General features: G+C 33.7%; 1 protein-coding gene across 1 annotated transcript; it reads right to left on the reverse strand.

The window, feature by feature from the left end:
- Positions 1-7080: 7080 nt before the first annotated feature.
- On the reverse strand, positions 7081-12123 carry LOC134248724 (fibroleukin-like). The gene is made up of 4 exons (XM_062731123.1): positions 11880-12123; positions 8637-8773; positions 7840-7978; positions 7081-7340 (listed from the first exon to the last, which is right to left on the reverse strand). The coding sequence occupies exons 1-4, from the start codon at positions 12121-12123 to the stop codon at positions 7081-7083; spliced, it is 780 nt and encodes a 259-aa protein (XP_062587107.1).
- Between the last annotated feature and the right edge of the window lie 2831 nt (positions 12124-14954).

Here is a 14954-nt window from a genome sequence, read left to right on the forward strand (position 1 = left end):
TCATCATCTGAACTATCGCAGACCTTGTTCTCCTGAACATGTCTCTTTCTGTGCCTGATCAGGTTAGCATTCTTGTTTGATGCATAGTTGCACAGATCACAACGAAATCTCTTTTCTAGCTGTCTTAAACCACATTCCACAATGTGTCTCTTCAGCTCTTCTAAGTCCAGTGTCTTGTATGGGCACATTGGACACTTTTGCTCCTTCCTTGGAGTTGTCTTTGTTTTCGGCATATTGATCCTACAATAAAAGAAATTGCATTACTCAAAATCAGTCTTTTACTTGTTCTGATATATAAGTAATACAATTCTTAATTCTCAACTACGTAGTCTTTCCACCAATGAGGAGGACGTCTAATGCGGCCTTGCAGTTTTGGGACTGAGACATTATCAGAATCATTCTCTGATTCATTATCTGAAACAGTTTCTATATCATTGCTCAATGTATCTGCTTCTTCGGATTCTTCATTTTGTTCACTATGAAGAATTTGCTCTTTCTTGATCCTCATTCTGTCAACATGAATAACTTGGGGTCGACCTCTTACACCACAGTCTACTTCATAACTCACATCAGTGAATTTTCTCAGTACTTTGAATGGGCCTCTCCAGTAGCTGGTTAATTTTGGAGATGTACCTGGCTTGTACCTTGGGAAAAATACAAAGACTTCATCCCCTGGCTTGAAAGTCTGCCAGTTCAGCTTTTGATCATGTAAAGACTTCTGTCTCAAAATAGCGTCTTGAGAGTTCTGTCTCACAATTGTGTGCGCAGTTTCCATTCTTTCCTTTAACTCCCATGTCCATTGATTTTCTGGAATCTTCTTTATACTCATTGGCATCTCGTTGATACTTCTCTTCCAAGCATTAAATAGTTTGGACTACATCCTGTGGTTTCGTGTTCCACCGACCTATATGCCATCATCATGAATGGTAAGTACTCATCCCAATCTGTGTGGAAATCGTTTACATAGGAGCTGAGCATTGTAACAAGGGTTTTGTTAAATCGTTCCACCATGCCGTCCGATTGCGGGTGGTAGGGACTTGTATGTGTCTTCTTGATGTGTAAAAGCTTACACATTTTTGAGAATAGCTTGCTCTCAAACTGAGCGCCTTGGTCAGAATGAAGAGATGACGGAACTCCAAATCTGCTAACAACTTCTTTTACAAATATATTCGCAATGGTTCTTGCCTCCATGTTAGGCATAGCGAACGCCTCCGTCCACTTAGTGAAGTAGTCGGATATCACTAATATGTATTTATTCCCGTTTTCAGTTGTTGGCAACTCACCAAGAATATCCATTGCTATTCTTTCCATTGGGAGGCCTGCTCCAACTATTTGCATCGGTGCTCTCTTCTTTTTCGTAGGAGACTTGCGTTTTAAGCATACAGTACATCCTGCAATGTACTGACGGGCATCTCGTTGAAGTCCAGGCCAATACAATGACTGTCTGATCTTGCTGAGGGTTTTTCTCACTCCTAGATGAGCTGATGTCTTTTGGTCGTGACTGTATTCAAGGACATTTCTTCGCTCGCTCAAAGGAATTACTGCTTGCAAGGTCTCTTTCCCCATACTTTTATATTTTCTGTATAACAAATCGTCTTTAACTCTGAGCATCTCCCTTTGGGCCCACAAAGATTTTATCATGGTTCTTCCAGAATTTATGTCTTGTGGTCTCGGACTCTCTTTATCTTCTAACCATTTTCGTATGGTGCAAATGTCTTTATCATTCTTCTGAATATCACACAGGGTGTTGGATTCAAATGAGCTCTTCTCTTCCTCTGACAACTTACTAACAACATAATGTATGGATGTGTTAGTGTTAACTTCTTGTTCCTCCCATTTAGGATCAAATTTGCATCGTTTACATGGACGTCTACTTAGAGCATCAGCGTTTCTGTGTTTGGCTCCAGAACGATGTTCAATGGTCATGTCGTACATACTCAGTATCTCCAACCTTCTGGCTAACTGGCCTTCGGGGTTCTTGAAGTTAAGGAGCCATTTTAATGAGCTGTGATCTGTTCTTATGGTAAAGGTTTTACCATATAGGTAGTGTCGAAAATACTTAACAAAAGTAACTATGGCAAGGAGTTCTTTCTTTGTTACGCAATAATTTCTTTCTGTCTTCGTTAATGAGCGGCTTGCATAAGCTATGACCCTTTCCTCATCTCCTTGTATCTGCGACAGCACGGCTCCTACTGCAGTCTCACTTGCATCTGTGTCCAAAATGAATTGTTTCTCAAAATCTGGGAATGCCAATATTGGAGTTTGTGTGAGCTTACTCTTTAAGGTATCAAACGATTCTTGGCACTGTGTAGTCCATACAAACGATTTGCTCTTTTCTGTTAGTTTGTGTAGTGGTTTTGCAATGGATGCAAAATCTTTAATAAATCGTCTGTAATAGCTACAGAGGCCCAAAAGTGATCTTACTTCTGTTGCATTACTTGGCTCACTCCAATTCCTAATTGCTTCTGTCTTCTTGGGATCTGTTGAGACACCTTCTTCTGATATTACATGTCCTAGGTAATCAACTTTGTTTGAGAACAGCCAGCATTTTGATGCTTTCAGTTTGAGACCAGCATTTCTCAATCGCTCAAACACGGCTTCTAAATTGGTTACCATTTAGTCAAACGTTTTGGCTATGACAATAATGTCATCCAGGTACACTAAGCAAATGTCCCATTGTAGACCGTTGAGTATGGTTTCTATAAGTCTTTCGAACGTCGCTGGGGCATTGCATAGCCCGAATGGCATTACTTTGAATTGAAAAAGTCCTCGTTTGGTCGTGAAGGCTGTTTCTGGCTTATCTGCTGGAGCCATCTCCACTTGCCAATATCCAGAGCACATATCCAATGGTGAGAACAAACGAGCTCCAGATAAATGGTCAAGGGACTCGTCAATACGTGGAAGTAGATATGAGTCTTTTATAGTAGCAGCATTGAGCTTTCTGTAATCTATACAGAAACGCGTACTGCCATCTTTCTTTTTCACAAGTACTATTCCAGCTGCCCAAGGACTCGTTGATGGCTCAATTACTCCTTTTTGTAACATCTCATCTATATGTTTGACTACTTCCTCACGCATATGGACAGGTATTCTGCGCAATGGTTCTTTAAAAGGCACTGCATTTCCTGTAATTATTTTATGCTTTATGATGTCTGTTCTACCAAAGTCCTTGCTATCAGCAGCAAAGAGAGATGAATGTTTCTGAAGCAATGATCGGAGTTTCATCTTCTGCTTTTTACTAAGATTTTTGCTTGATCTCTCAAACAGATCTTCCAGTACAAGATTGAGCTGATTCACGTCTGTGGAATTCGTATCCTGCGTATTTTCCATGACGTGCTCAACTGGGCTCAGAGTGGCAACTACTGTTCCCTTGTGTAGAACTTTTACATCTGATGTCAAATTCATGATTCTAATTGGGATGCCATTTTCCACATTGGCAAGCACTTTTCCTACTAAAGCTCGGTCCGATTTAATGAATGTTTCATCTGGCTCAATTAGTCCAATGCCTCTAGGTGTCGTTTCCTTTTCTTTGAGACAAATATCACCAGAAATGATGACTTCAGTTCTTGGAGGAACGCTCAAGGTATTCGCTACTGCTATCTTGTAACAACCGACAACCCCTTCTGAAATCAATGGCACTTCATTTCCTCTTATTCGTATTCTTCTCTTTGTCAAGTCTATGGTACAATTATTCTCATTCATGAAATCCAGTCCTAATACACCATCTACTGACATTTTGCTACAGCTACAGTGTTCTTGTATGATCTATCTCCGATGTGAAAATTCAACATTGAAAGTCCTTTCTCAATTTTGCTCCAATTTCCAAGCATTGCACAGGCATCAAAGTGAGATTTATAATCCTGCCATGAGCTGGTTCCATCGTATGTTGCGGGTTTTATATTTGGTCTACTTCCACCAAACATGGGTTGTTTAGATCCTATTTGATCTGTCGTCTCAAATTTACGCTCTGCTCTTGAACGATACACTGGATCATCGTGTGCTTTATTTTCTCTTTTAACGTACTCTGTCGGTCTCTTCCGACAAGTGATACCTGGCTCATACTCATCTGAATCCATTTTCCATCGAAATCTGCGCTCATCTTTTTCTTCCCGAATAGGTGTTTGCTCAGTTTCTCTCCGTAAATATGGTCTCAAATCAAGCTTCTTATCAAGAGTTTTCTCAGCGTTTGACTTTGGTTTAGCAGCAGGTGTTTCAAATATTTTCTCTTCTTTCGTTTCGTTTTTCTCATCATAGTACAAAGGAATTTGATGCTTATCAATTCTAAATTCTGAAAGCCTTTTTGTCTCAAATCCAGAGTCTGTGGTTTTCTGCTCACTCAGTTTGGTCGTAGAATGGTCCAGACGCGACCGCTTCAATATTTCGCTTTCAAGTTCAAATTTGTCTATTTGAGAATCCAATTCAGCCATTGTTCTCTCAAACGATGATTTATCTTCACTCGCCATGATTTTTCTTTTTCGTCTCAGAGCTGTCCCAATCTTCTCAACACCGTCTCAAAATTTCTCAATTTGGCTCAGTTGTAGACTTTTCTCAAGATTTCTCAATGTTTGGTTATGTATCCCACCAAAGCTGTGTAACCGAGCGGATGTTACAATAATAAAAATAATAATACAAAATAATCAAAAATATATACAAAAATATTAACTCTCAATTTAGACTGAGCTACTTGCTCAAAAAGTGATTCGTGGGAAAGCTCAGATAACTTCTGAGAACCTAACAAAGAGAAATTATATACAACAAAAATAAACTATGGGACGGGGTAAAAATCAAAATCTCAATCTAGCTCTATTTTACAGAACAGTCTCAAATGCGTCTCAACTGTTGGCTTACTTAATAACTAAGTGTTACTTTAATTACTTAAAGCTTAACTTTAGTAAGAGAGGGAAGGAAAGACTTGTTCAGTCACGTCTAATCCCTGTCTTACCTTATCCTAAGTTTACTTCAACAGCTGCTGACTTTGACTGCGAATGCGACGGAATGAATGTGTCCTACCACTGAGAAGACATCGCTTTTATACCTTCCTAATTATCACACTGAATTCTCATTGGCTGAAGACTAAACTTATCTTCTCTTCACTGGAGAGTTCCTACTTACATACAAGAGTTATCTCTGATCATCACAAAAGCATCACAAAAGCAAATAATAATGAAATTGATTCGTCCGTGTAATCATTAAATAAAAGCAAAAATTGAAGAAATACACGAAATAATAGTGTTAAGCATTTTTTTTTACATAAATTCACGCTTCAGTTGAATAACTGAGTGAATCAATAAGACAAGAGACCATTGGACTCAAACAGTCAACCTCATTAATTATTACAGATGTATAAACAAGAGGGAGATAAATCTTCTCAAAGTCAAATGAAAAATTCACATTAAATAGTCCTTCCATTACAACTGAATTCCTGTACGTGGCCCTGAGTGCCGAGTAAAGGTCTGAATTCGAAGTCCTTCACCGTTTTTTGTTTATGTATCTTTATGAGTGAGAAATATATTCTTCAATTAGACGTGAAAAATGTTCAATCAATTTATCAATCAAATTAGAATACATATCCAATTTATAAAACCTTATTAAGATATAAGTTTTGTTTTGTTATTTGATTTTTCGTAGTTGAAATACACACAAAAGTTCTTATAAGTAGCAATGATACGATTACGTTAGAAAGGCTCACTATCAGAGGGAAGAGAACTGAAAGCCTTTTCAATCTTGTCATTGGTTTATAATATCATAATGTAAGGGATTGTATGTAGGAAAAAATATGTTTATGACGGAAAATAGATTTCTCTTTATCAGAAAATAATGCATAAATAGAATTTAAAAAAAAAAAATAAAAAATGGACATACATTTATTGAATTATGTTAAGACGATTTTTTTTTATAATTTGTTTTGCATTTTTATATAGTGAGGGTATCTCCTTGTGTAAATATTTAAACTTACAACAAACTGTTTTTAATTAATCAATTTTCAATATTAACAGAAAAACTTAATTCTTTCAATTAATAACTTTAAGAAAATATTAAAATAAAAACACAAAACAAAAACTATACACATAGGTTGCGATGGTGATTCTCGTTTTTTTTTTTAACATGTTGTATAACTGTTTATTTAGAATGTAAAATTTCATCTAAAGGAGTATATGTAGCCTTTCCTTACTTTTTTTTCTTGCTATTCAGTCAATCTTTCAAATGAATCCAAGAATATAATTTTGCTGCAATGGGAATTTGAACACACATACCCTTTTCCCCTATACTTGTTTTGAAGTAGATTATATCATTCATGATCTGAATTGAAGTTATTCAAACACCTTTCTTTTTAGTACTTGATTTTTCTTTGAAAATAGATACTACATGCCTATCAAAATTAAAGTAATGCAATAGATAATAGATATGTGTCTATAAACAGGGCAGTGTCCTCAGCGTCTGTGGGTTTTCAAATGTGGCTTTTTTCTCAAAATCCAAATCTGTAGAATTTGAACAAATAAACAAATCAAGAATGATATTTTCAAGAAATATAAAGATTAAAAACATATATTTCATCATTCAGAAACGATATAAGATTTTAAAAATCTAGAATAAAAGACCCCAAATGTAAAATTGCAAATGTGTATCACTACGATGCGAATAATATTGATTGATTGATTGATTGATTGTATACTGTTTAACGTCCCACTCCAGAATACTTCACTGATATGGAGACGTCACCATTGCCGGTGAAGGACTGCAAATTTAGGCCTATGCTCGGCACTTAATGGCCTTTGAGCACGGAGGGATCTTTAACGTGCCACACCTTCTTTGACACGGGGCCTCTGTTTATACTGTCTCATCCGAAGGACCGCCCAAATAAGTCGCCTTTTATGACAAGCTAGGGGGTACTGAGGACCTATTCTTACCCGGGTCCCCAAAAGGCTGATGCAAATAATATATGCATAAATAATGAATTAATATATGCATAAATGATAATTTAAGTGAGGATATTTGGAGAGTTAATATCGGATAAATAGGTATCTTTGAATAATATATCTGTATATACGGTACGTATCAATAATAATGACTGGCGATTACCTAATAACGTCGGATCAGCATCATCGTCTCTACAACTGATGTACCAATATTTATTGGATCCCAAGGATCGCCCCAGTCTCCCGGGGACCACTGACCGTTCAGGAAGGCCAGGTGACATACATTGAACCACCAGCCTCCTCTTACGTTACTGATAGTAGCACAGTTACCCCCAGTCCATTTATCATTATCTCTATCTGGGGTACTGAAGTACATCCCAAGCAGGTTCGCCCAAGAATAACCAGTATTTAGCATACTGTCACCTGTAGAATAAAAAAAATAATTGAGAGTATGACATAAGGTTTCATAAATATAATAATCAACGTATATACAATGTTATTTGATACAAAGTATAAAGGAATTTTCTTTGGTTGTAAATGTGCACTAAAACATTTTATTTCCCTTATCACGTAGAAAAGACAATATTTTTTCCCTAAAATAATAAAGATTTATTTAAGCTGAAATATAAGGATCTGACTGAAAACCATGCTTCCAAAGTTTATTTAGTGAACGGGCGCTGTGACCAGGTAAGCCAAAGTAAAAGACAATACCAGAACATGCCAGATTTTGAAACGTAAAAAAAACACAGCATTGTCATAATAAAATTTTCAAATTTCAGAAATTGGAATAACATGTGTTTATGTAGTTGTTAATCACATCTGATATTTTTTTAACATTGATTAATATCGGTGTCTGTAATTACTGTGACCTGTTTTTCCTCTCTTTCTCGTATTTGAGGTAAACATTCCACTTTTCACTCACCTAAAGTTCCCGTGGTTGGTCCTGCCAGAAATAGTTGATACTTGTCTGCCTCATCCGAAATGGAGAATTGATTGTATAACTGGTACAGCGCTGTGCCATTCGATAACGTAATGGAAACGTAGAGGGAGGAGTTCTTTCCCTTTGTCAACAGATGGATGACGTCATTTCCTTATCATTGTATATACGAAATTCATTGATAAGTGTTTTGAAGTACCATGGTACAAATATGTTTCCATATTGTAAATAAATATATCCCCCGAAAAATCAAATAATCTGATGCCTGATGTACTTAAACGTATTGAATCTATAACTTATCCTCTAGTAGCTGTGGTATTTGATTGAACTCTTTTTATTCTATTCTGTATTGTCATGTCAATATTCTTTCTTTGTGCAGCTCTAATTTTTTTTAAACTAGGATTGAAAGGAATGGAATTTTGTCTTAAGATAAGATCATTTATTTCTGGCAAATTTGAAATAACAATACAATTGTAATTTTTTTTTATTGAATATGAAGCGTTCAATGTATCATATTCACCTATCCAGACATTTTGTTCAGGCGCACCAAAACCATTTTTATAGTCATCCCAATTCTTATCAAAGGTCAGGGACCCATCTATTCGTTTTTGAATGGCATTGAAAAGATAAAGACATATAATTAAATAAGTTAGTAGTTATTATGATATTCTTATTATATCTGCAATAAACATAACTTATCAGTTATGCCACAAATCCTTTCGACAACAAAATAAATGACTCCAGTTAACCTGGTATAAATTGTTTCTAAATAAACTACGTACTGTCCATCCTCCATCCAATGTATCCATGTCACAATAAACTCGGATAGGAGGCAAGGTGGTCCCAAAGGGGTAGATTTCATACACACCTGTATTAGTGTGACCATTATCACGAAAATCCTTACAGTCAATAGGAAGGACTGAAACAGAAGAAAAAAGAATCAAAGGACTGACATTGTAGGAACATATAAATAGGTCGATAAACAGCTGAAAGATAAATTAAAACTGCTGAAAAAGGATTTTGAACTACAGTTTACAAGCATTAAAGTTTAAAGCTTTATATTTATATTAAAAATTGGGGTTAAAAACTTTGCATTTATAATTCCTAATTTTTTTATAAAAAGAATATATTAAACTTTATACATATACATGTAAGCAATTTCAGTGCTGATTTTCTTTAATAAATTTCACTTGTATTGCTATTTTTTTTGTTGTCGATTTAAACGATATAATAGTACTTTATTTTGATCATTGAAAAAAAAAATTCTTTCGTATTTGTATTTAATTATTAACGTTTTTTTTTTTGTTTTTTTTTTATAAATCTCAGATGATATATATATAAATAAAAAAAAAATTGCTTTCCCTATGCAGAACAATGATTTTAAAAAAAAACAACAACAACATTCATGCCAATATAGCGTCTCCAAAAATAGATTATATAGACTATATGCACTTAAGTGAAGCCCTTGGGAAGTGCACTTAATAACAATACGGAAAACAATAATCGAAGAGATCTAAATATTGACACAATGTAAACACTTTAATTTTAATTTCAAAGATAAACATGTCAAGATCTCAAACAATAGTATTTCTTATACAAAATGAAATCATTATTCTGATGCAAACACTTGCATTTTATAAGTAAATATAAGCTATTTAAATTGGTCAAGCTTTTTCTAACTCTATCATCGAATTTTCCAGTCTTTTTCGATAATAATAAATCAAAGAACAAAGATAAATATAACCTTAAACACAACAGCACCTGCTACGGTAGAATTTTTCCTCTCTTTTGAAAAGTAAATTTATTCAAAGTGCGTACGAGTACTGTTCCGTATAAATAATGTCCTCGGTGCTAAGAAAGAAGCAAACGACGCTTTTCAATGATTTATTCTGCATGATTTTACTTATTTATCTCTTTTAAGTCAAACACATGTCTGTAACATTTTTATCCAATTTCTGATTGTTTTTAGAATTCATTTTTGAGTATGACCCTTTGGATACTGGAAAATGATAGATCCAATGATTTTCTGGACTTGTTTCTTCCTTCTGAAAGGTGTTTTTTTTTTAAGTTTGGAAAAAGAAACAAATCAAAAGGTCAAAGATCTGACAAATATTGTTAACGTGAAAAAAACATTAAGTTTCTGTTTATCTCGAAAACCCCTTTATTCTTCAGGGCATGCGGTTGAACGCTGTCATGAAGAAATTTAATGTAGTGGATTCCTTATTCTGGGATCTTGCTCAAATAAACCTTTCGATCTTTTTGCAAAAAAAATTGCTTTCTAGACTCCACCAGATATTAACATCTCTCTCAGAATAGAATTTGAACAATACCACGAATATTTAGGAAAATTGCATATAAATCTGTCTTTGTGCTCTTGCATACCTTTGATTTTGTCAAACCTTCGAAGTTTTTATCAGGTACATCTTATGGTAAATTTTGTTTTGATGATTTTAAGCAATTGATTCATGTTCCAATATCTGTTTAAATATAAAACAAACATGGATAACTACAATTACAGATATTTTAAAGTAATTGTTAAGACGTTCGTACACGCTGTCGTTTTCACCCATTTTTCAAAACATAGGGTGACCTTTGAGTACCAAGCTTTTTTACTGTCAAACGTTTCTTAAAAGCACTGTAAATTTATCCCGATATGATGTCTATAAAATTTGCTATGTGTCTAAAAGTCAATCATACATCATCAATTATCATTTATCGAAATCTGGCAAATAGTACATAAGTTGTTATAATTTTTGTTGTCAAGGGGGGTACCCCTTTTTAATGCCTATTATGTAAATTTTTATCATTGAAATCCAACTGCTCATTTGTTTATAAAACAAGCATCGGTTGCTGTAAATGTCACATATTTCAGTGAATATTTCTTTGGGAATTTTAACAAGTTTTTTAGCAGCTTTAATGTAGCCTTTATTTTCACTCTAGTTTACTTATTCTTTACCATTCATTCATAATGTAGTGTCTCGAATTGCCCTCGTTTCCCAGCTTCTCACGATGAAACTATGTGATGAAAAGTGGTCACATAAACTGTTATAAATTCAGTAAAGATTCAATAATGAGAGAAAGTCAAGTTTAATGTCATATGTTAGCTGTATTGTATGTCACATAGTTCAGGACAGTATTTATTGAACATACACATTAATATCTTTCGACAAATCAGTCAGGTTCCTGTAAGGGATTCCCAAACATGTAAAAAAAAAAACAAACTTAAAGATCACTCTAGATCTGTCAATTTTGAACTACGCAGCGACAAGAGAAAAAATGTTTTAAATGAGTAAGAAAAATCGACATAATATCTATTCTCAATTTCAATATGTATTATAATCGGAAATTGCTACAATCATTGATTTCCTTGATGAACAGTAAGGGAATAATTCACATTATTGATCTCTTGTATCTTCATGATTGAGATTTTTACCCATATGTTTTACTTAAGATTTTAGAGACGAATTTTAAAAAAATAGAGCGGTAAAGGAATCCGAAGCTATTTCTAATATTACAGCCACTTCTTAGAAAAAGTACATTTCTAAAATATCGAATTAATTTCAAACTGCAATGTTGTATTTTTTTTCAAAATGATACGACCGTTTAAAGTTGAAAAGGAAACATGTCATTTACAGTTTTGTCTCCCTTAGATTAAATTTTTTTCTTTTTCTTTTAATACGAAAATTTTATGCCATATGACTTTCGAATTCCAATCACTGCTAATTTAAAAAGACCAAAGAGAAAGTATCGGTAATACACATGCGAATCAAAAAAATATTCAACTATAATTAAAATAATGAAAGTAAGAATGTCGTTAAAAAATCATTTTTGATCAGAAACACAACCCGAGACAAGACGCAAAAGAAGTGTTTTTGAATTTAAGAAGGGAAACTTGTATGATTTAGATATTGATAAACCTCTTAGTCCTGTAAAAAGCTTTAATAATAATAATAATAATAATAATAACCAATACAGCATATTTTGTTTTTTTATATATAAAATGTGTGAAAAAAAGGAAAACATACAATCATTGTAGAAATATCTCCAGCCAGCCTCTTCAATCACGTTAGATGTAAAGATTGTCTTATGGGTCCGGCACTTCTTCATCACAGGATTGTATCCAAACACGCTACACTCCTTTTGACACATGACAGCACACGTAATCTTTGAGTGCACTTCTTCCTCTCCCAAGAGTTCGTCATTTGACTTTTTATTATTTAAGTCCAGGTCAGCAGTGTATATTCGGGAAAAAATGGTAGCTTGAGACATGGTGAAGAAGAAAACAATTAAATACAAACCCTGAAGATTGCCCATGTTTTTCTTTGCGTTCACGAAAAAGAACATCCAAGTCCCTAGAGGAAACTGCATATTGACATGATAGCTACCAAATTTAAATATTACAGCTTCGAGGTTTAGCAAACTTTGATTGGCTGTTCTTTAAGATTTTAATATTTTGCTTAAGCTGCAATATTGATTTTATGACTGATAAGCATTCGAACTTAAGCATGCACATTGAAATCTTGAAACAACTGTTAAAATTCTTTATTGAATACTTTTTATGATCAGAAAATGTATGTGTTTAACCTTTTTTCTGTGTCTATTTTCGTATTTTTTAAGCAAACAACTTCAATGGATTAGGAAAAAATAAGACAATGTCTACATTTATTTTAATTCGATATAGTAAAAAAAACAAAAACTGAAATACAAAAAAGAAGAAATATGCCTTTGTTTTCATGTTGATGATTATCAGTTATAATTTCAATATGATTTCGTAAGTGGTCGACGTGTTCCACACATTCAATTTGTACTTCCAATGTTTTATTTATAACTCATTGATGAGTTGAAAGTTATCATAGTATAAAAATAGTTTTAAAAAGCATCAGTCATATATTTGATAAGTATTTTTTAACTCTCATAGCAATGTGAATACGGGTTGGTACCAGATCAAATGTACCATAAGCCTAAACCTAACCTTTGAGGGATCTGAACACTAGAAAAAAAATCTTTACACCCCAATAAAAATTTTTAGTGCAAAAGGTGATGACAACGTTCATTAATCGATCTCATTAAATTCATAAATAATTCAAATTTGTGAACAGGCAAAGAAATTCAGAACCATGAAAATTCTAAATACAGAAAAAAAACCGAACTTCTTTTAAAGCTAAAACCCTCTTAATGTTCATTGTATGGTTGCATATTTCTGACCTCATATGGCAAGATTAATTATGTTAGCATGCAAGAAACTTATGTCTACATGCAAGATAATAAGGTACACAGGCACGTTACAATTTTTTAAAAGGAGAATCTGATTATAACATGGGTAAAATCATGCACGTAAGCCCGAATCTGTCATCATATCTTTTAGCATATGTCTGCCCTTTACGGGCATGGTAAAAAAGTAGACTTGCAATATCTTTTTGTCAACATGCAACTTAATTATATTGACTTGCAAGTAACCAACCTTAAATGAAAATATAATTTAAATATGGTTTCAAGTACTTACTAACGCCTGTATCTGACATCGTAGGTGAAGATGGACGATAATTATGTGGCCCCACAGTCAGGGGTTCTAGTGCTAAGGTAGAGCTATATAGATTATATTGTAAAATGCATTATTTCTTTGAAAATCTTATATATTATATTATATAAGCTAACTAAATACATAGATGTTATAAGAAAGAATGCATCATCCAGAATTGTGAATACTATGGCTCCAAAGTCGGGGGTTCTGGTGTAAGGGCGGGGCTTTAAAAGATTTTTTAGTTTCTGATTAACAATATCTGTGTGGTCTTTGAAGATAAGGTCTTTAAACAATCTATTTGAATTCTGATTGGCACCAATTGCGCTCTGCTATTAACAGACCTATTTTTTTATTCATATGAATCAGAATTCGCGCAAAAACTTATACGTAAAGAGAAGAAAACACTCGATGGGGTCTACAACTCGACATTAAGATAGATCGACTACGTACTGTAAAGAGACCACAGAGTATGACACATCTGCTTTATACTTGAATATTTTACTTGCAAAAGACGTTGATGGTAATCTAACACCCAAACACTATGATATACGTGATAACTTTAACTTTTCCGTAGTCAACTTCCTTTACTTATGCAGCAATATACCTTCATCACCTGCATATGGAGTTTATACCTCTCAGATAATTCGATACAAATTCCCTACGTATGAATAATTTCTAAAACGATGTAAAATATTGATATATTGACAATAAAGACGATGAAACAAGAATATCAGCAATGTCATTTAAAGGCATCATTTCATGAATTCTATGGTTGATACAATTACCTTGTTTGCAAATAAAATTTACCATTGAGTTAAAAGCTGACTGACGTTTTGCAAACTAATTGTCAGCCATTAATTATACACTGAATTGATGACGGATTGTTCCGTTATTTCCCGATAATGACGGAGAGCACACGGCGAGTGTGATCAGTCGACAGGGGATGTTCAATCCTCCATGGCATCTGATCCCACTTCTGATATTTAGAGGTCCGTGTTTGCTCCTATTATGTATTGTTATATGGACTTTTTATGTTGAATACTGTTCGTTATCTTCATATGCTTCATTGCAGATAACGATATACATGATTAAGTCTTTTGGGTCAATTTAAGATTATTGTAAGAAAAAAAATGTAGACATTACAAGTTTAATATAACTATATTTTAAACAGTATATACTTATGAAATATTTTTGTTAATGGACTAAAATTAAAATGTACCATTGAATTTAAAAAAACCTTAAGTGTGTTTATATTTCATATGTTCCCTATATATGACTCTATTTGAAATAACATGCATTAAAACACAGATTAAAGTAAATGTTTATTTTTTAAAAATTACGTATTTATGATTTTATTTTGAATAAGATGTACTAAAGCACAAATTAATTATTTTTTTATAAAGTGTGCTTTATACAAGTGTGCTGAATAAATAATACTTAATTTCATTACAACACGTATTGGTAACAATCCTCTGTTTAAACTAATGTTCAAATAACTGTATCTCACTTCTATTCCCAATGACCGTGCAGTGTAGGGCAGCGCAGCGAGATTTCCATCTGCATTCGAAAGCAAGTTTTT

Source organism: Saccostrea cucullata, unplaced genomic scaffold (genome assembly GCF_032062105.1).
Source record: "Saccostrea cucullata isolate Sc308-1 unplaced genomic scaffold, CSIRO_AGI_Scuc_v1 ctg1733, whole genome shotgun sequence".
Classification (NCBI taxonomy): Eukaryota; Metazoa; Mollusca; class Bivalvia; order Ostreida; family Ostreidae; genus Saccostrea; species Saccostrea cuccullata.

Bases quoted from the DNA above. Each gene is read 5' to 3' on its own strand.
- LOC134248724 (XM_062731123.1), bottom strand. From the start codon at position 12,123: ATGTCTCAAGCTACCATTTTTTCCCGAATATACACTGCTGACCTGGAC. The intron at 8,774-11,879 runs GTATGTTTTCCT...CTTCTGTTTCAG, and splicing joins GAGATATTTCTACAATGATT to TCCTTCCTATTGACTGTAAG. The intron at 7,979-8,636 runs GTACGTAGTTTA...CTGTTGACAAAG, and splicing joins CATTGGATGGAGGATGGACA to GGAAAGAACTCCTCCCTCTA.